The sequence below is a fragment of the Pleurodeles waltl genome, chromosome 12 (genome assembly GCF_031143425.1).
Source record: "Pleurodeles waltl isolate 20211129_DDA chromosome 12, aPleWal1.hap1.20221129, whole genome shotgun sequence".
Classification (NCBI taxonomy): Eukaryota; Metazoa; Chordata; class Amphibia; order Caudata; family Salamandridae; genus Pleurodeles; species Pleurodeles waltl.
The window spans coordinates 69,922,549-69,943,769 of record NC_090451.1 but is presented as its reverse complement, the minus strand read 5'-3'; the positions used below and the strand labels follow the sequence as shown (position 1 = coordinate 69,943,769).

General features: G+C 43.0%; 1 protein-coding gene across 1 annotated transcript in view; it reads right to left on the bottom strand.

Annotated features, from left to right (window-relative positions):
- Nucleotides 1-21,221, bottom strand: part of DOHH (deoxyhypusine hydroxylase) — a 28,600-nt gene that overhangs the window by 3,598 nt on the left and 3,781 nt on the right. The window contains exons 2-3 of the mRNA XM_069215861.1: nt 13,794-13,870; nt 7,067-7,304 (exon numbers count right to left, since the gene is read on the bottom strand). Of these exons, the coding sequence (XP_069071962.1) occupies nt 7,067-7,304; nt 13,794-13,870 (315 nt within the window). The remainder of the gene's footprint in view (nt 1-7,066; nt 7,305-13,793; nt 13,871-21,221) is intronic.

Genomic DNA, 21,221 nt, shown 5'->3' with positions numbered 1-21,221 from the left:
GAAAACCACTAGACACCAGGGATAATTTTTTTTATTTATTTTAATTTTTTTTATGTTGGGGGGGGGGGGGGAATTATTATTAGGACATTTCTGCCCCCCCCATTATTATTAGGACATTTCTGCCCCCCCCCCGAGGGCAGATCGGCCTATTTTTGTTAGGCCAATATGCCCCCAAAGGGGGCAGAAACCTCTAGACACCATGGATTGGTGTGTGTGAATGTGTGTGTTTTGTTTTAGGGGGTGGGGGGGGGGGGGAAGAGAGGGAGCAGCCCCTTGGGCAAGAGTCGCTCCCCATGGGGGCACATTACTGTTGGCCATAACTGCCCCCCTAGGGGGCAGATGGGCCTATTTTTGGAAGGCCCACCAGAGAAGATTTTTTTTTTTCAAATTAAGAGGTTGGGGGTATGGCCATACCCCCACCCCAAATAAATGGGGCCAAAGTTGTTCTGCCCCCAATCCACACCCCAGGGCAGAAAGTCTACTAGATGTCAGGGAATAAAAACAATAAAATAAAATAGTGGGGTGGTGGCTACCAAGCAGTATGCGTCTGGTTATGCCCCCACCAGAACTGAAGGGTCTAACAGTCATTCAGCTCTCCCCCGCACATTAAAACATCTTATCCCATGACAAGCAAGAGGACATTTGATTATTTCTGGTTTTTGTTTTACATTTGGGCCATGAGAGCTTGGTAACTCTCAAAATCGTCCCACTTGGAATGGTGAGGGATGCACTTTTTTTTTTACTTTGGGAAGCTGCATTGTAGAAAAATCCACAAGACCTAGACACATCTGAAAACTAAACATCTAGTTGATTCCAGGGTGGTGTGCTTCCCATGGACCCGCATCATTTCCTTAGCCAAAATGCCCTGCAAACCTTCAACTTTGCTGGAAAGCACACATTTTCGTGATGGAACCTTCCAGAATCTGCAGGAATCCACAAAATTCTTACCACCCAGCATTGTCTCATCTATACCGATAAAATTTCTGCTGCACTTGTCGGCCTAAAAATGTTTTTTTTCCAAACTGCCCTTTTGAACCCACTTTGGCTCCCCCTCAATTTCAACGTGTTTTTGGCTCTTTCCGGTCACAAACACTTGGCCCACCCACACAAGTAAGGTACCATTTCTATCGGGAGACTTGGGGGAGCGCTGGGTGGGAGGACATTTGTGGCCCCTCTCCGATTCCAGAACTTTCTGTCACCGAAATGTGAGGAAAAAGTGTTTTTTTAAGCCACATTTTGAGGTTTGCAAAGGATTCTGGGTAACAGAACCTGGTGAGAGCCCCACAAGTCACCCCATCTTGGATTCCCCTAGGTCTCTAGTTTTAAAAAATGCACAGGTTTGGTAGGTTTCCCTAGGTGGCGGCTGAGCTAGAGGCCAAAATCCACAGGTAGGCATTTTGCAAAAAACACCTCTGTTTTCTTTGAGAAAATGTGATGTGTCCACTTTTTGTTTTGGGGCATTTCCTGTCGCGTGCACTGGGCCTACCCACACAAGTGAGGTACCATTTTTATCGGGAGACTTGGGGGAACGCTGGGTGGAAGGAAATTTGTGGCTCCTCTCAGATTCCAGAACTTTCTGTCACTGAAATGTAAGGAAAAAGTGTTTTTTTAGCCACATTTTGATGTTTGCAAAGGATTCTGGGTAACAGAACCCGGTGAGAGCCCGACAAGTCACCCAGTCTTAGATTCCCCTAGGTCTCTAGTTTTATACAATGAACAGGTTTGGTAGGTTTCCCTAGGTGGCGGCTGAGCTAGAGGCCAAAATCCACAGGTAGGCACTTTGCAAAAAACACCTCCGTTTTCTTTGAGAAAATGTTATGTGTCCACTTTGTGTTTTGGGGCATTTCCTGTCACAGGCACTGGGCCTACCCACACAAGTGAGGTACCATTTTTATTAAGAGACTTGGGGGAACACAGAATAGCAAAGCAAGTGTTATTGCCCCTTGTCTTTCTCTACATTTTTTCCTTCCAAATATAAAACAGTATGTAAAAAAGACGTCTATTTGAGAAAGGCACTATAATTCACATGCCAGTATGGGCACCCCAGAATTCAGAGATGTGCAAAGAACAATGGCTCCTCAACACCTTATCTTGTGCCCATTTTGGAAATACAAAAGGTTTTCTTGATACCTATTTTTGACTCTTTATATTTCAGCAAATTAAGGGCCATATGTATGAACACATTTTCCCATAGACACAGAATGGGTAAAACCCTTTGCTATATCTGGCCCGAATTGCTGTATACCCGGTAGAGAATGAAAACCCACTGCAAGGTGCAGCTCATTTATTGGCTCCGGGTACCTAGGGTTCTTGATGAACCTACAAGCCCTATATATCCCCGCAACCAGAAGAGTCCAGCAGACGCAACAGTATATTGCTTTCAAATATCTGACATTGCAGGAAAAAGTTACAGATTTCAGTTGTTATTTTCTGTAGGAAACCCTTATAGGATCTACACAAATTACCCATTGCTGAATTCAGAATTTTGTCTACTTTTCAGAAATGTTTTCGTAAAAATCGGGTATGTCCCAGTAAAATGCCAAAATTGTGTTGAAAGAAATTGGGTTTTCTGATTCAAGTCTGCCTGTTCCTGAAAGCTGGGAAGCTGGTGATTTTAGCACTGCAAACCCTTTGTTGATGCCAATTTCAAGGGGAAAAAAACACAAGCCTTCTTCTGCAGCCCTTTTTTCCATTTTTTTTTTTTAAACAAAATTTTCACTGTATTTTGGATAATTTCTTGGCCTCCCTCAGGGGAACCCACAAAGTCTGGGTACCTCTAGAATCCCTAGGATGTTGGAAAAAAAGGACACAAATTTGGCGTGGGTAGCTTATGTGGACAAAAAGTTATGAGGGCCTAAGCGCGCCCTGCACCAAATAGCCCCAAAAAAAGGCCTGGCAGCTGAGGGGGGAAAAGGCCTGGCAGCGAAGGGGTTAAGGGCCTTGTTTGTAATATCATTGCAGTAGGCCTGCTAGCCCTGAATATGTGTAAAGCACTATGCCCTCTAGGGGCTAAATATATGGCTACACTGAAATACTTAGTCATTTTCTTTTCATGCGGTTATGCCCTTGAGGGGCTAACTATATGGTAAAATGACCACATTTAATACCAAATGCTATTTTAATTGTGGTGTCCTCTGAGCATTACAGTCAAATGTTTATTTCCGATAAAGGGTTTTATTGGGTTTATATGATAATTGTATGTTTTATTAATCTCCCCTTATTGCAATTATGACCATGATTCAGGCCAACTTAACATCCTTATTACATTATGATTGTTTGAGCACTCTTGTTACTCCTCCATGGCTGTCTTGTCTTGGGAATTGTGTTAGCCAGCCAGCAACTCTGGTGGTGGGGTGGTGAAAGTGGTATTCCTCTGGCATTAGCATGGCAGATTTAAATTAGGATGCTAGATGGGAACATATTCATTTTTGGCTGCAGGCAGAGTAAGAAGGTAAATGGAAGTGCTCTAGTTATATGCAGGGCCACTGGAATTATGTGGCAGGAACAGGCCAAATTATAAGGCAGGGTTGACCAATTTATGTGGCAAGAAAAGTCCAGTTACAAATTTACAACGTCAATAGCTCTAACTCAAGTCAATGCGAGACCCACTGCATTGCAAATGCTTGCTACACTTGTTAACACTCTACGGCAGAGGTCTTCAATCTTTTCAGCTCCGAGCCCCACCCCCTGAGCAAAATATTTTGAAGTCGCCCACCCCCACCAAAAATGTATGGCAAGAGTAGGGAGAGTAGGAGGAGCAGGGTGAGCTCTGTAACGGCGCTTAGGAGATTATTTCAGATGTATTTTTCTGTAGCTCACAATCCATGCTATATGTAAGACATAAAATGACTAATATAGCAAACCAAAACAGAAACTGACCAAAAACACTAGGCCACACAATTGGGGTGTTGGGAGTCTGGGTCCAAATGCAACTGCACCTAAAAAAAATGAAAACTCCACATGGTCCTCAAGGCATCTCTCTAAAGAAGCGGTTTCTATCATCTGTAATCTACAAAATGACCCCCCCAATATAGCAACACTTCCTCTGGGCTATCTCTTTGATGCCATCCAAGGATCTCACCACTTTCCTCTTACTCCTGGACCATCACTCTGAAGCTCAAGAGGTCCAGACGATTAGTGCGCCTCCTCCCTGTCACTCCCTCAGCTCACTTTGAAGGACATGTGCATGCAAACAGAGGTCGAAGTGGACGCGATCTATGGGGACCCACATGCCCCAGGCTTTTTTAATTTAACAAAAGCATACTATTCTTTAACAAACACAATCAACACTGAACAGTCATTGTGGCCCTTCAAGTGCCTCTGCGTAAAAGTAAAGGGAGGGCAGGGTTGGAGTGAAGAGAAATTTTCCTCTGCTGTGAAGATCGGAAGGAACACAAAGCTATGGTGGAAAAAGGCATTCTCACTAGGGTGCCTGCACCCCAAAATAATGTAAATGTGTGCAATTGGTTAATCACCAAGGTGCATATTTACAAGCCCCATGTCGCAGGGGTTTGCCCTACGCCACCAGGAAAGGGCAGAAATGTCCCAGATCTACAAGACAGGGCACATTTCTGTCCTCTCCCCAAGCGTTGGCACACAAATGGCTGCCATGCACCAATGCAGGCACCCTTGCACAGTGGTGTCTGCGTTGTGGGGAGGATTGATTCTGTGCAGGAAAGGACACCTTCCTGCCCAAAACAATCAATGGAGGCAATTTCCTTCTTCTATGTGTGCTGCATTCTGCAGGGAGAAATAATGTTATTTCTCCCTGTTGCACCTCCCTGGGGAGGCATAGGGTTTTGACTCATCCCCAGGTTTACAATTTCTCGTACATCTGGGAATGTATAAAATTCCATGGGTGTTACATGGGAACACCCACTGTAATGTCCATGGCATGCCTCACTAACACAATGTGAGGCAACGCAGCGACGTGCACTGCAGTCTCACGCCATATCCACAAGGACATGAAAAACCACACAGGGTCGCTTTACGTGGGCTTGTAGATATGGGTCTGTAGTTTGTGCCACAGGAGTGACGCTTCAGTGGCAGAGCAGGGCTTGTAAATTTGCCCCCAAATGTAAAGGCTGTTTAGAGGCCAGTTTAGGCTTTAATTGATGAAGTCACCTGAGGCTTCATGGGGCATAATGAGTTACTCTTTTTGATACATAAAGTCAGGGTGTTATAAATTGAGTTCTAGAAAATGTATTTTTGATAGACAAATGTTTGCACTAGGTATAGATTACCTATTACTAAAGTATGTGGAGAAAGCACCTGTTTTATCTTCAAATACCAAATCATTTAGCAGCAGTCTACCTTACACACTGTGAATAATACCATTTTAAAATAATGACTTGCATATTCGTAGTGCTTTCTGGTCCAGACTGAGACCTTGTAGCACTATAAATACACAAGTGTCCATTCCTCACATCTGCAGTTGTCTTATTACACAAATAATGTATTTCTATAAGATTAGTTTACCTTGCATTTATTTTTCTTTTAAGCATTCTGCATTATTTTATATGCAGTTAACTGAAAGTGAAAAACAAAACACTTGAAGAATATTTTGGTCTTTTTAGCCACGTTTCTGACCCTGCACCATGTTGCTAAAAGTAAAAAAATATCCTGTGTATTGATTTTCCTCTTTCAGTTTCCAGGATATAAAATAATACAGAATTCTTAAACGAAATATAAACACAGGTTTAGCTAATCAGCTATCAATACATTATTTTACATTACATTCTGCATGTATGTTTTTTTAAACACTTCAAGGACTGGATGTAAACGAAGACAGTCTTGAAACTTGCCAATTCTCGCTTCCAGGCCATCTTCATTTACAAGTACTTGTTGAGCCATCTGCGCCCCCCTGGGAATGCATCCACGACCCTCCCCAGTTTGAAGACATATGCTCTACTGGTTTAGATTGCAACTTATGGGTACCAGTTTAACATGGAACTATAGCAACAAGCAACAGAAAGCAGCATGTGTTGCTGCATTTTTTAGCAACTTTTGAACCTTTTGAGCTAGAAACTTTTTTTGTTAAAATTGACAGATTATGCAACAGATGATGGATTATGCTCAAAATGCATCAAATCAAAAATGATGCAAAAACACCGCAGCCATACAATCACATAAATCCAGGGGCCTTATTTCACCACAGACCAAACTCCGACACTGACATGAAATGGCCTTAAAGGAGAAGGGATGGAAGCAAAACTAATGACAGCTGGAAAAAAAAAAAAAATCTGCAAACTATTGTTTTGTCTAGTAATCTGAAGAACAAGTATGGGAGTACAAAGTTTAAAAGTTGGAGAGAATACCTGTGGCCGATGATGACTAGATGATGAATAAAAAGGAGAAAAAGACTTGGCATTTTCTTAAGGAACAAGGCAGATGAAAAATCCAAGTAAAAGTAACAAAGTTTTACTTTCTTTAGAAGTCTAAAAATATTTCCAAGAACGTTTCTTCTACTTAATTTCTGCTACTTAGTTCTTCTGAACCCAAGACACATTTGGTTTACTGAATCCATTAGACGCAAGTAGGCTATCAGACGAATTTTAAAAAGTAGCTCCAATGTGAATAATGTTTGCAGTATGGTAAGTCTTGCCTTGTTCCTGATTTGCAAGACCTGAGAGGGGGAGGGTTGGTGCTGCGGCAGACGTCCAACACAGGATCTTCTGGTTCACCAAGCCCTTCAGTTCCTTCTGCAAACAACCTACATGAAAACAGCCACTACTAGGAGAATGCTGAAAGTCAATGGCTCTGCCCATTATCGGACTTACTCATATACTAACCACTTGGAACACTTAGCCAGGCATGCTGGCCTACTCCAAGCTGCCACTGTTATCTCCACGAGGAACCTTTACTCACTTTGAAACAGCCGCTTTAATGAAGGTATGGAACGGGTTGTTCGCTGGGGAGCCAGAACTCAGAAGACTAACATGTGCCCGTTACGGGGCAGAGATGAGAAATGGGTAGTTATAATGAAGACCAATAAAATGAAAGACAATAGTGACTAATAGAAGCCAGGGATGAACACTTTCAAATCTGCCGGTCAAGGAGAACTCACCATCGGCCAATGCCAGCACGGCTGCTTCCCCACCCAGGTTCCGAAGAGCAAACATGGCCCGGTACCGGTCAAAGAGCGGCAGAGAGTCATCCAGGAGCGCCGCTCTCAGTTTCACCACATCCTTCTCTTCAAGAGGGGGAGCCGGATCCACAGACTGAAAAGGGTTCGCATCAGGGTTATCTTTGTTCTTCTGCAGCCACTCTATCCTCCTCACAGCCAGCTGGCAGGTCTCCGCCACCTGGGAAGGTAAAACCACAAGAATACAGTGAACCAGTAACAATGAAGCAGCACGTCCATGGAGGACTGATTTGGGAAGCCTTTCCTCCACCTACCTTCCCACTTAAACACACTCACACACAATACTACTTGTGTTTCAGATGCTCAAGCTACAACAAAAATGTTCTCTCTAGTTGGGTTCACGATATATCATATACTCAAGTGAATACATTTCTAAATAATCATACAAAACCTACAGAAACATTTCTCAATATTTACTGGATGTCACTGGACTAGCACAATGCTCAGAATCTCAGGGATTCTTTGTGTAATAATGAAAATGTCACTTACCCAGTGTACATCTGTTCGTGGCATTAGTCGCTGCAGATTCACATGCTGTGCATAGTCCGCTGTCTGGTGTTGGGTCGGAGTGTTACAAGTTGTTTTTCTTCGAAGAAGTCTTTTCGAGTCACAAGACCGAGGGACTCCTCCTCCTTTGTTTCCATTGCGCATGGGCGTCGACTCCATCTTCTATTGTTTTCCCCGCAGAGGGTGAGGTAGGAGTTGTGTATGTTAGTAATAGTGCCCATGCAATGGAATGAATAAGTATGTACAAAATAAAGTTTAAGAAATATATTTACAAATGTACAAATGTTGAAGATTACTTCCATACGGCTACAGGCTCCCGGGGAGGCGGGTGGGCGCATGTGAATCTGCAGCGACTAATGCCACGAACAGATGTACACTGGGTAAGAGACATTTTCAGTTCGGTGGCATGTGTAGCTGCAGATACACATGCTGTGCATAGACTAGTAAGCAGTTATCTCCCCAAAAGCGGTGGCTCAGCCTGTAGGAGTGGAAGTAGTTTGAAATAAAGTTCTTAGTACGGCTTGACCTACTGTGGCTTGTTGTGCGGATAGCACGTCTACACAGTAGTGCTTAGTAAATGTGTGAGGCGTAGACCATGTGGCCGCCTTACATATTTCGTTCATTGGAATATTTCCTAGGAAGGCCATGGTAGCGCCTTTCTTTCTGGTTGAGTGTGCCTTTGGTGTAATGGGCAGCTCTCTCTTTGCTTTAAGGTAGCAGGTTTGGATACACTTAACTATCCATCTGGCTATACCCTGTTTTGATATTGGGTTTCCTGTATGAGGTTTTTGAAATGCAATAAACAGTTGTTTTGTTTTCCTAATTAGTTTTGTTCTGTCAATGTAGTACATTAGTGCTCTTCTGATGTCTAATGTATGTAGTGCCCTTTCAGCTACTGAGTCTGGCTGTGGAAAGAACACTGGTAGTTCTACTGTTTGATTTAAGTGGAACGGTGAAATAACTTTTGGAAAAATTTAGGATTGGTTCTTAGAACTACCTTATTTTTGTGTATTTGAATAAAAGGTTCCTGTATAGTAAACGCTTGAATTTCGCTTACTCTTCTTAGAGATGTAATGGCAACGAGAAATGCAACCTTCCACGTTAAGAATTGCATTTCGCAAGAATGCATGGGTTCGAAAGGTGGACCCATGAGTCTTGTTAAGACGATGTTGAGGTTCCATGAGGGAACAGGTGGTGTTCTTGGTGGTATAATTCTTTTGAGGCCTTCCATAAACGCTTTAATGACAGGTATCCTAAATAGTGAAGTTGAATGGGTAATCTGCAGGTATGCAGAAATTGCCGCGAGGGGTATCTTTATGGAAGAGAAGGCCAGATTTGATTTCTGCAAATGTAGTAAGTATCCTACTACATCCTTTGGAGATGCATGTAATGGTTGAACTTGATTACTATGGCAGTAGCAAACAAATCTTTTCCATTTACTTGCATAGCAGTGTCTAGTGGATGGCCTTCTAGCCTGTTTTATGACCTCCATACATTCTTGGGTGAGGTTTAAATGTCCGAATTCTAGGATTTCAGGAGCCAGATTGCTAGATTCAGCGATGCTGGGTTTGGATGCCTGATCTGTTGTTTGTGTTGTGTTAGCAGATCTGGCCTGTTGGGTAGCTTGACATGGGGTACTACTGACAGGTCTAGTAGTGTTGTGTACCAGGGTTGTCTTGCCCATGTTGGTGCTATTAGTATGAGTTTGAGTTTGTTTTGACTCAATTTGTTTACTAGATTTGGAATGAGAGGGAGAGGGGGAAAAGCGTATGCAAATATCCCTGACCAATTCATCCATAGAGCATTGCCTTGAGACTGCCCGTGTGGGTACCTGGATGCGAAGTTTTGGCATTTTGCGTTCTCCTTTGTTGCAAATAGGTCTATTTGAGGTGTTCCCCAAAGGTGGAAGTAAGTGTTTAGAATTTGGGGGTGAATCTCCCATTCGTGGACTTTTTGGTGATCTCGAGAGAGGTTGTCTGCTAGTTGATTCTGGATCCCTGGAATAAACTGTGCTATTAGGCGAATGTGGTTGTGAATCGCCCAATGCCATATCTTTTGTGCCAGGAGGCACAGCTGTGTCGAGTGTGTTCCCCCGTTTGTTTAGATAATACATTGTTGTCATGTTGTCTGTTTTGACAAGAATGTATTTGTGGGTTATGATGGGTTGAAATGCTTTCAACGCTAAGAACACTGCTAACAATTCTAGGTGATTTATATGCAACTTTGTTTGATGTACGTCCCATTGTCCTTGGATGCTGTGTTGATTGAGGTGTGCTCCCCACCCTGTCATGGAAGCATCTGTTGTTATCACGTATTGTGGCACTGGGTCTTGGAAAGGCCGCCCTTTGTTTAAATTTATACTGTTCCACCATAGAAGCGAGATGTAAGTTTGGCGGTCTATCAACACCAGATCTAGAAGGTGACCCTGTGCCTGTGACCATTGCGATGCTAGGCACTGTTGTAAGGGCCTCATGTGCAGTCTTGCGTTTGGGACAATGGCTATGCATGAAGACATCATGCCTAGGAGTTTTAATACCATCTTTGCATGTATTTTTTGTGTCGGATACATGGCTTGTATAACCTTGTAAAAATGTTGAACTCTTTGTGGACTTGGAGTGGCTATCCCATTTGTTGTGTCGATGGTCGCTCCTAAGTATTGTTGTGTTTTGCACGGCAGAATGTGTGATTTTGCATAGTTGATGGAGAAACCGAGTTTGTATGACATACTCTGTGTGGTGTGAACACTTTGTTAGGGAGTTGGTTTTGATTAGCCAATCGTCTAGGTAGGGGAACACATGTATTTGCTGCCTTCTGATATGTGCAGCTACTACTGCTAGGCATTTCGTAAATACTCTTGGTGCGGTTGTTATACCGAACGGCAACACTTTGAATTGGTAATGTATTCCCTTGAATACGAACCTTAGGTATTTCCTGTGCGAGGGATGTATCGGTATGTGGAAATACGCGTCTTTTAGATCGAAGGTTGTCATATAGTCTTGTTGTTTTAGCAGTGGTAATACGTCTTGTAGCGTGACCATGTGAAAGTGTTCCGATTTGATGTAGATGTTTAGTGTTCTGAGATCTAAGATTGGTCTCAGTGTTTTGTCTTTTTTTGGTATTAGAAAGTACAGTGAGTAAACTCCTGTGTTCCTTTGTGTACGTGGTACAAGTTCTATTGCGTCCTTTTGCAGTAATGCCTGAACTTCTAATTCCAGAAGGTCTAAATGCTGTTTTGACATGTTTTGTGTTTTTGGTGGGACATTTGGAGGGATTTGGAGAAATTCTATGCAATAACCATGCTGGATAATTGCTAAGACCCAAGTGTATGTTGTTATCTCCTCCCAAGCTTTGTAAAATTGGCTTAGTCTCCCCCCCACTGGTGTTGTGTGAAGGGGTTGAGTGACTTGTGAGTCACTGTTTGGTTGTAGGGGTTTTGGGACCTTGAAATTTTCCCCGGTTTCTAGGGAATTGTCCCCCTCTGTACTGGCCCCGAAAGCCTCCCCTTTGGTACTGTCCTTGGTAGGTAGACGGTGTAGATTGTGAGGTGTTGGTTTGTGTGGCTTGACCCCGAAACCCCCCTCTGAAGGGTGTTCTGCGAAATGTGCCAAAAGTGCCTCTGCCCTGCGGGGAATAGAGTGCGCCCATGGCCTTGGCTGTGTCAGTGTCCTTTTTCAATTTCTCAATTGCCGTGTCCACATCAGGTCCAAACAATTGTTGTTCGTTGAACGGCATATTGAGCACTGCTTGTTGTATCTCGGGTTTAAACCCGGATGTGCGCAACCATGCGTGTCTTCTTATGGTTACCGCGGTATTTATTGTTCTTGCAGCTGTATCCGCTGCATCCATAGAGGAGCGTATTTGGTTATTCGAGATATTTTGTCCCTCCTCGACTACTTGTTTTGCTCGTTTCTGTAATTCTTTGGGTAGATGCTCGATGAGATGTTGCATCTCATCCCAATGGGCTCTGTCATATCACGCTAGGAGCGCCTGAGAGTTCGCGATGCGCCACTGGTTTGCAGCTTGTACAGCAACCCTTTTTCCAGCTGCGTCGAACTTGCGGCTCTCTTTGTTCGGAGGTGGGGCGTCGCCTGATGTGTGCGAGTTGGCTCTCTTGCGAGCTGCCCCTACTACAACTGAATCTGGTGGCAGTTGTGATGTGATAAAAGCAGGGTCTGTGGGCGGTGCTTTATATTTTTTCTCCACCCGTGGAGTTATCGCTCTGCTTTTGACAGGGTCTTTAAAGATCTGTTTTGCGTGCCTTAGCATTCCCGGGAGCATAGGCAGGTATTGATAGGTGCTATGGGTGGAGGAGAGGGTGTTGAAAAGGAAGTCATCCTTGACAGGTTCTGAGTGTAACGACACGTTATGGAACTCTGCTGCCCTAGCTACCACCTGTGCATACGCTGTGCTGTCCTCAGGTGGTGAGGGCTTGGTAGGGTACAACTCAGGACTATTGTCTGATACTGGGGCGTCATATAGGTCCCAAGCGTCCTGGTCATCTTGGCTCATGGTGGTATGAGCTGGTGAATGTGACGGAGTTTGTGCCGGTGATGTATGAGTTACAGGTGGAGGAGAGGGTGGTGGAGTTACTTTCTTCACCACTTTTGCTGGTGGTGTTTGTTCTTGAGTTTGGAACTCGAGTCTCCTTTTCCTCCTGATTGGGGGAAGAGTGCTGATCTTCCCTGTCCCACTCTGTATGAAGATCCGCTTTTGAGTGTGGTCTACATTAGTGGTTTGTAACTCTTCTTCAAATCTGTGTTTGCGCATTTGAGAGGACAGTGATTGTTCCTCTGAATATGAGCTGGCAGTCGGTTCGGTTGCAGGGCGTTTTGGAACCGAAACTGTGTCTTTGCTTGCTTTCGGCTCCGAAGAGAATTTTCTCTTTTTTGTAGTCGAGCTTTCTCGGCGTCGATCATCCTCGGTGCCGCTGTCTCTGCGTCGAGCAGCTTCGGTTCCGCTGTCTCGGCATCGACCCTTTTCGGCAGCACTTTCTCGGTCCCGAGATTGCTGCGTGCCTGTGTCTCGACCCGAGTCGGACGATCTCGGCACCAGTTCGCCCTTTTTCGGTGCCGATGGACGGTCACCTATTTTATGGGTTGAGCCATGGCCTGTTGGCAGTGGCATCCCCTGGGCCTTGTCTGTTTTCCCATGTGGTGTTTGTTTTGACGTCTTACTCACGGTTTCTTCGACGTCGAACCCCTCCGAGTCCGATTCATGGATAGAGATGGCTTCCTCTTCTTCTCCTTGTTCCTCGAACTCTTGTTGTCCTGTCGGCGTGGACGCCATTTGCAATCTTCTGGCTCTTCGGTCACGGAGCGTCTTTCGGGACCGAAACGCACGACAGGCCTCACACGTTTCTTCCTTGTGCTCGGGCGACAGGCACAAGTTACAGACCAAATGTTGGTCTGTATATGGATATTTGCTGTGGCATTTAGGACAGAATCGGAACGGGGTCCGTTCCATCGGTGTCGATGTTACACGCGGTCGGGCCGACCAGGCCCCGACGGGGGGTCGAAGTTACCCCGAAGGGCTACCGGAGCTCTTCACGATTCGGTGTCGATTCTATCTAACCCGATACCGAACGAAACAATACCGACGTAGTTTTCCGAAGTTTTGACTATCTTTCCGTCCCGAAACCCAGAGCGAAAAGGAACACGTCCGAACCCGATGGCGGAAAAAAAACAATCGAAGATGGAGTCGACGCCCATGCGCAATGGAAACAAAGGAGGAGGAGTCCCTCGGTCTCGTGACTCGAAAAGACTTCTTCGAAGAAAAACAACTTGTAACACTCCGACCCAACACCAGACGGCGGACTATGCACAGCATGTGTATCTGCAGCTACACATGCCACCGAACCTAATGTTACCCCAATGTACTAGGTGTAAAGAGGGAATCCCTCTCTTATTTGCTTGTGGTTACTACTGAGAAGATCACCCTTCGATAGCCCAGTGAACAGGCACTGTCGCATCACGATCACATTACAATAGGGTCACAAGAAGATCTCTCCCTATAAGTAAAATGGTAAAGATCACAGGCGTTCTGAGGAATATACACCTTGCAAAGACAATGTTTCATTTCAGAGGATCTGGAACATATTACAGCACAGAAAGTATAGTGGAGAGCGAGTTGGGCAGGCATTTACCTCTATTACAGGATCTGTGCAATACTCCCTCAGGAGATCCAGGGATTCAGGACTACCAATAGCTCCCAGTGCCTCTCCTGGAAGGAAAGAAGGAGACAATAACTTTAGCCATGGAGGAAGAACGCAGACATGATGCCCAGTACATGTCCTATTAACTGTGGAACGAGCCACGGAGAGGTGTGATGTGCAGAATACTGAAGCAGCTACACTTGAGGACCGTAAACATCAGTGAGTGCAAAGCATCACCCTCTCACCACCCAAAGACTATTACATCACATGGTATAACAGTAAGACGACGGACCACGTGATACACGGATATTCTATTTACTTCCAGGTCAGCCAGCAGCAATAAACACAACTGCTCTTTTTATATGAGCAGCATGACCAACTTTGAGCTCGACCTAAAAAAATATGGTAGTGAAATATCAATCAGAACTACCTCTTGGGCAACGGGAAGCACTGACCGAACAGTTGAGCTTTCATAGAGTTAGAAAGTGTGAGATGCTGTGATAGCAAAGGCTTAATCTGGGTCCTTGCAACCTTCACTTGCAGCACACAGGTTCAAGGTGAGCTTCTGTCAAATTATGAGAGTTCTCCGGAAATAAAATTCTTCTTCTATGTTTTAAGCAACTTCAATAAAAGTTTTTATGAAACAAAACAAGGAGTTACAGAAAGTTGTTAACCACATTGTGAACCAAAATACACGTGTCAGTCATAGTGAATATTACTATATTGCAACAAAAACTTTTAACTATCCAATTTTCAAACACTGTTCACCACAAGTGATGAAACAAAACCTCTAAGAAGGGAAAGCAGTAAACAAGGCAATTGTTTTATCACATGGTTTGGGACTGTCCGGTGACCCACTGTACATGGGAAGCTGTGACAGGGATCATCTCCAACCTAATGGGCCAAATTATATTCCCCACACTGGAAACACGTTTGCTCAGCTTCAGACCAAACACTAAAGGGTATAAACATATGCACAGGTTCATAGACCAAGTCCTAGTAATCTTTAAAAGGCAAATAGCAATGTCCTGGAAGGCCTGTGCAGCACCTGACACGAAAAGCTGGTTTAGGGACTTATTGAAATGGACCGAAGTGGAAGCAGATGTTATCATAAAGATCAGTGCTTTAAATGGGCCGGTACTGAGTACCGTCAATTTTTTTTGTGAGAGGGAGAGTACCGGCACACCTCAAGAAAAATATAACACTTTTAATTGGAGAGTACCGGCACTTCTGGAAAACAAGCAGGTACTCTGGCACAGAGTACCTGCACTTTAATTTTTCCATTTCAAGCACTGATAAAGACCCAACTGCGGAGCGAAGGGGGCCCAATTGCTACTATCTTGGATATGTCAAATCTAGAAGTCAAACATGACGGTAGACCGCACTGAGAGTCAACATGCCCCCTACACTGATTTTGGGGGAAGATAGGACCACCACCGGCGCAAACATGAGCATAGCAAAATCAGGCTGACCTGCAGTCAAGCCCCTGGATACCATAGCCAGGACTGTATAGTTATGGAACTAGCAGAAGGGGTGTACATGAGGCCACTGCATAGATCAAGCAGCCAAGTGCTCCCATATCCCCACCCTCATGAATGTGCACCTAAGTAGAACGTGTTATCAGTGCAATGCTTATATATAATAATATATATGTGTGTGTCTGTTTCACAATCTGCACACCTTCACGCAGCAGCGGCCCAGCTACTATAGGTGCATTACTTCACCATGATTCTCTGTATATAGGCAGTGACCAGTGTGGTCTGTTGTCACCTAAATGGAACTCCATAAAGAAATGTAAAAAACGAAATAAATAAAAGCAACCTTGTGTAGTGTTGGTAAATGCCTACCGTTCTCGAATGCCGTGCGCTGGAAATTCCACACGCGCTGGTATGTGTTAGAGGCATTCGAGAACGGAGGTAGTGACGGTTTTGAACGGCGGACGGAGCAACTGCACGTCTCCCTCTTTGTCCATGTACTTGAAGAAATAAAGTAATTTCTAGACTCACTCGGAGTGGAGATTCTTACAATTGGCGACGAGGGGAAGAATTTATCCGAACGTGTCATCTTGAGGAGTGTGCTGCACAGTGGGTAGCCACTATTCTGGGGCTGTGAAGCATTTTGGGCTGCAGCTGAAGATCGACTTTTCTACACTGTGAGTTAGGAGCTGGGAAACATGTTTGCAGCAGTCTAAGATCATCGTTGAGTGAAGCAGTGACTGTGTGGGTGTGTACTACTACCGGGACTGCCTCCAACTGACGTCATCCTGTTTCTGCGGCCATTTTGGATTGGTCAAAACGTGACCATGCAGCATTTCTAAGTGGCGGCCATTTTAAGTTGGGATAGTTCTACAAACAGAGCGGCAGCCATTTTAATTTATACGTTATTTATGCGGCAGCCATTTTAAATTGGGAAAGTACGTGCTAACAAATTTATGGCTAGCTTGACTATCATTAAAAATTGCCTGTAGTTTTTTTTATTAGTTTAATACATCTTTTAAACCATTTGTAACCAACTATTAGCAATTATAGTGGTTACCTCTACTTAAGTGGATAATTTTAGAAGGGAGACAGTGCAAATACATGGCGGCGAACAACCCATGGAACTTATCACCTCCACAATCATTTATTCCTGTTACTGGTTCACCTATATTAAAATGGGAGGAATGGAGTGAATATTTCAGGAATTATATCTCCGCCATTGAGTAGGAAGAAGAACTTTCTGCTGAAAAGAAATATAGGATCCTCTTACATTGTTTAGGACCAGGTGGTCTGAAAATTTTCAAAAACATTAATAAGAAACCTAGGCAAGCGGGTGATGGTGATCTGTATAAGAATGCACTTGAAGACTTAGATAACTATTACAGACCTAGAGTTTGCATAGCTGTGGATCGCTATAAGTTTTTTCATCGGAAGCAAGGGAAGGAAGAACCAGTAGAGAATTACGTGTCTGCCTTAAAGAATTTAGCAATAAATTGCAGATTTGGTGATTTACATGACAAACTTATTCCTGACCAGATTGTTATGCAATCGTCAAACTCGAACGTTCAAGACAATCTGTGGGCCAAAGGTGAAAGCTCTTTGCAGAAGGTCATTGACATTGTAAAAAGGGCAGAACTGACAGGAAGGTGTGCGAAAGAAGTTTTAAATGAAAATAAAAGAGAGGAGACCATAATTGCAAGAGTGAAAGGAAAGAATAACACTAAAGATTTTAAGAAGAGAAGCACAGGGAGAACAGGAACAGAATCTAAGAATTTTAAGTCTGATGATAAAAAGAAGTGTTACAGATGTGGCAGTTATGATCACTTGGCGAATGATAAATTGTGTCTGGCAAAGAAACAGAAATGTTTAAAATGTGGTATTGTAGGCCATTTCCAAAAAGTGTGTCAGAGAAAGAATGGGGGTAGCAAAATCTTGGATCTGGAAGACACAAATTCTTCTGAGGATGATGATTTGAACATGTGTATTTTGTGTGTAAATTCTTCTGACGAAGACACTATTCTTTGTATGAGACAAGAAGAGAAAAATAGAATGAAAAAAACAAGTTGTGAGATTATGTTGGGAGGAGTGACTATGCGCATTGTAGTAGATTCAGGGTCTCCATACACTATTATTAATCAAAATGTGTGGAAAAGAAGTCTCAAACATATTGTGGGTGAAGAGTTATGTTCACCAGACATAACAGTCAAGACATTTACTGGGGAAATTATCGAATTGTTAGGCTACAAGGAATTGAAATTCCAGTATAAGAACAGAGAAATGATCGGAAAATTGTATAATGCAGTCACTGGCCCTTCCGTTTTGGGATGGATTGATCAGAGGAAATTGGGTATAATATTGGACCCCAATAATCCTGAACCGGTATGGTCTATAGAAAAAGGGGTAGGAATTGGTCAACTGGTTCTGCAGAAATTCTCCAAAGTATTTACGGGAAAGATTGGCAAAATGAAAGGCTTTATGCACCTTATTCATTTAAAAAAGGATGCTGTGCCACAGGTGCATAAAGTAAGAAATATTCCCATTCCCTTAAAGGAAGATGTTAAACTGCAATTGGATAAATTACAAGAAGAGAAAATTATAGAACCTATTGAATCTTCTGAGTGGGTGGCCCCATTAGTTGTGGTGAAGAAAGCCAATGGGGGTTTACGATTATGCATTGATTTGAGAGATCTTAATAAGAATATACTAGTTGATCAATTCCCCTTACCACATATTAGTGAAATGTTATCACGCACTAGAGGAATGAAATGGTTTTCCACCATTGATTTAAAAGCGGCCTATCATCAGGTACGGTTACATCCCAGTAGTAGGGACTTGACTGCTTTCATTACACCCTTTGGATGTTACAGGTTTCGGCGAGTGCCATTTGGTTTGGCATCGGCAGCAGCCATGTTCCAAAGGTTAATGTGCTCAATTCTTGCAGGAATAGATAATACAATGGTCTTCCAAGATGATATCCTGGTGATGGGGAGGTCTAGAGATGATCATGATCAGACCTTATTAAAAGTATTGAATATGTTGGATGAAAAGGGCCTGACGGCAGAATTTGGTAAATGCAAATTTGCTTGTGACCATGTCAATTACTTGGGGCATGTTGTATCTGCTCAGGGAATTAAACCTAAGGAGGAGTTATTGTCTGCAATAAGCAAGGCACCTAATCCTCACAATAAGGATGAGGTTCGTGCTTTTCTAGGTTTCGTAGAATTCTATTCCAAATTTGTTAATAACTTTTCTACGAAAACATATGATTTAAGGCAATTGCTCAAAGTAAGGAACAAGTTTTTGTGGACAGAGGCGTGTCAAAATGCTTTTGACATGTGGAAAAATGATATTTGCAAAGCTCCACCTTTGCAAGGCTTTGATCCAAGTCTTAGATGTGTCATTACAACGGATGCTAGTTGCAAGGGAATAGAAGCGGTTCTCACCCAAATAAATAAGGAGGGGTATGAAGACACTATTGCTTTTGTCTCACGTTCATTAACTCCTACTGAAGAGAAGTATTCAGTTATTGAGCGGGAGGCACTTGCATGTGTATGGGCATTGGAACATTTTAGACAGTATGTGTGGGGTACCACAGTCATATTAAGATGTGACCACAAACCACTTGTGAAGGTTTTAACCACAAAGGGGTTGTATAAGGCTTCTCCTAGGCTTGCCAGAATGTCTGTACGATTGTTTGATTACAACTATGCGGTGCAATACTTACCTGGAGTGAAGAATATAGTTGCAGATTTTTTAAGCCGCATGCCTTTGCCATCCAACGATACGGATGAGTTTCAGAATTCTGATGAAGATAGTAAAGATGACATGTGGGTGGCTATTGTAGAGGAAGGTGTATGCAATGGTATTATGCGAGATGAATGGAATACAGAGCAGAACTTGGATGAGGGGATGAAAGAATTGAGTGCCATGATTACTAAAGGGTGGCCGTTAAAGAAAATGGTTAATAAAAATGTGTTACCTTTTTGGGAAGTAAGGGACTAATTAACTATGGAAGATGGTTTATTTCTTAGGAATGGGAAGGTTATACCTCCCATCACCTTAAGGGGGAAAATTCTTGAGATTTGTCACGAAGGCCATCTTGGCATAGGGAAAACTAACAATAGAGTGAAACATTGGTACTGGTGGCCGGGGATAGATAAGGAGGTAGAAAGAATGGTGAGAGATTGCCATGTTTGTGAAAATGCAGATAAAACACATGTGATGTTGAGACCACCTTTACATCCCATTCCTTCTCCCAACATGTCATGGGAAAGAGTAGGTATTGATGTGATGGGACCAATTGGTGACGGTGAAGAGCAAACTTTCCTGTTAGTGCTTGTAGATCACTTTTCCAAGTGGCCAGAGGTAGGTATTGTAAGGAAGGCTGATGTAAACAGTATCATCAAATTTATGGATGACATTTTTGTAACAGAGGGTTTACCAAAATGTATTGTGTCGGACAATGGGACACAATTCACGTCTTCTGCTTTCCAAGATTATGTGGGAAGGAATGGAATAAAACATCATACTACTTCAATTTACCATCCTGCAGGTAATGGTTCTGTAGAAAGATTTAACCGTGTACTTAAAGGAATGATTCAATGGTCTAATTGCAACAATTTAGTTTGGGAAAGAGAATTATGGAAAAACTTGTGGGCCTTTAGGATTACTGCTTGTGACAGTACAAATGCCAGTCCGTTTGAACTCATGAGGGGTAGAACTCCCATGTCAAAGGATAATGTTGGTTGGCTCAAAGCTGCTAAAAGAGTAGAATGGTGTCCGGAGGAGGTGAAGACAAATATTGAGAAAGCTCAGGATAAATATAAGAAGTATTATGATGACAGACACAAGTGTAAGGAGGTTAAATTGTGTGTTGGAGATGTTGTGAGAGTCAAGAGCAATAAACACACTGTGAAAGGCCAAAGTAAATTTTCTTCCCCCATGAGAGTAATTGCTGTGTACAATAATTCAGTGCGACTCAATGATGGTAAAGTGTGGCATGTATCTGCTTTGTCATTATGTAAAAGTACTGGAGTCACCTTGGGAACGGAGACTAGTACTCCGAAAAGTCATATGTGGAAAGAATGGTTGGAAGAGAAGAATGAGGGAAGAGAAGAACATGTTCATCAATGTCAATATAGAGAGAATTCAGGAAGTACTGATGATTGTCTTCTTCCATCAAATGATCGGAGGTCATCTAACAGTTCCAGTGACTCTAGTAGATTGGAGGGAATCCATTGTAGGAGTGGTAGGTGGAGTAGATCTGGCAGGAGAATTGTAAAACCAAACAAGTTAAAAGATTATTATTCATGGTAATGTTCTATAGAAACTGTTTATTAGGATGTGTTCAACTGTTTTATTTATAGGTTTATATCTATTTATAGGATTATATATGGTTATCGTCATATTGTTTATATATATATATATATATATATATATATATATATATATATATATATATATTGTTTATTTTCATATGGTTTCTTCTGTAAAGAGAGAAGATATGTAGTGTTGGTAAATGCCTACCGTTCTCGAATGCCGTGCGCGGGGAATTCCACACGCGCTGGTATGTGTTAGAGGCATTCGAGAACGGAGGTAGTGACGGTTTTGAACGGCGGACGGAGCAACTGCACGTCTCCCTCTTTGTCCATGTACTTGAAGAAATAAAGTAATTTCTAGACTCACTCGGAGTGGAGATTCTTACACCTTGGTAATTGTTTTGTTGGAAAAAGAAGCACAGGTCCCTTTAAACACTACATTTGTTCCGGAAGAGTGAGAGAAAAATGTGTGGCCATCGATCCAAACTAAATGATAACATACAGTGGATGGTAATGGCCACCACGCAGTAAGGGAGGCGCATGGGCTTCCACATCAATGTCCGACTATCTTCAGTCGGAATCTCCAAATCTCAGGCTGAGGCTCACTAAGGGGATAGAACTGC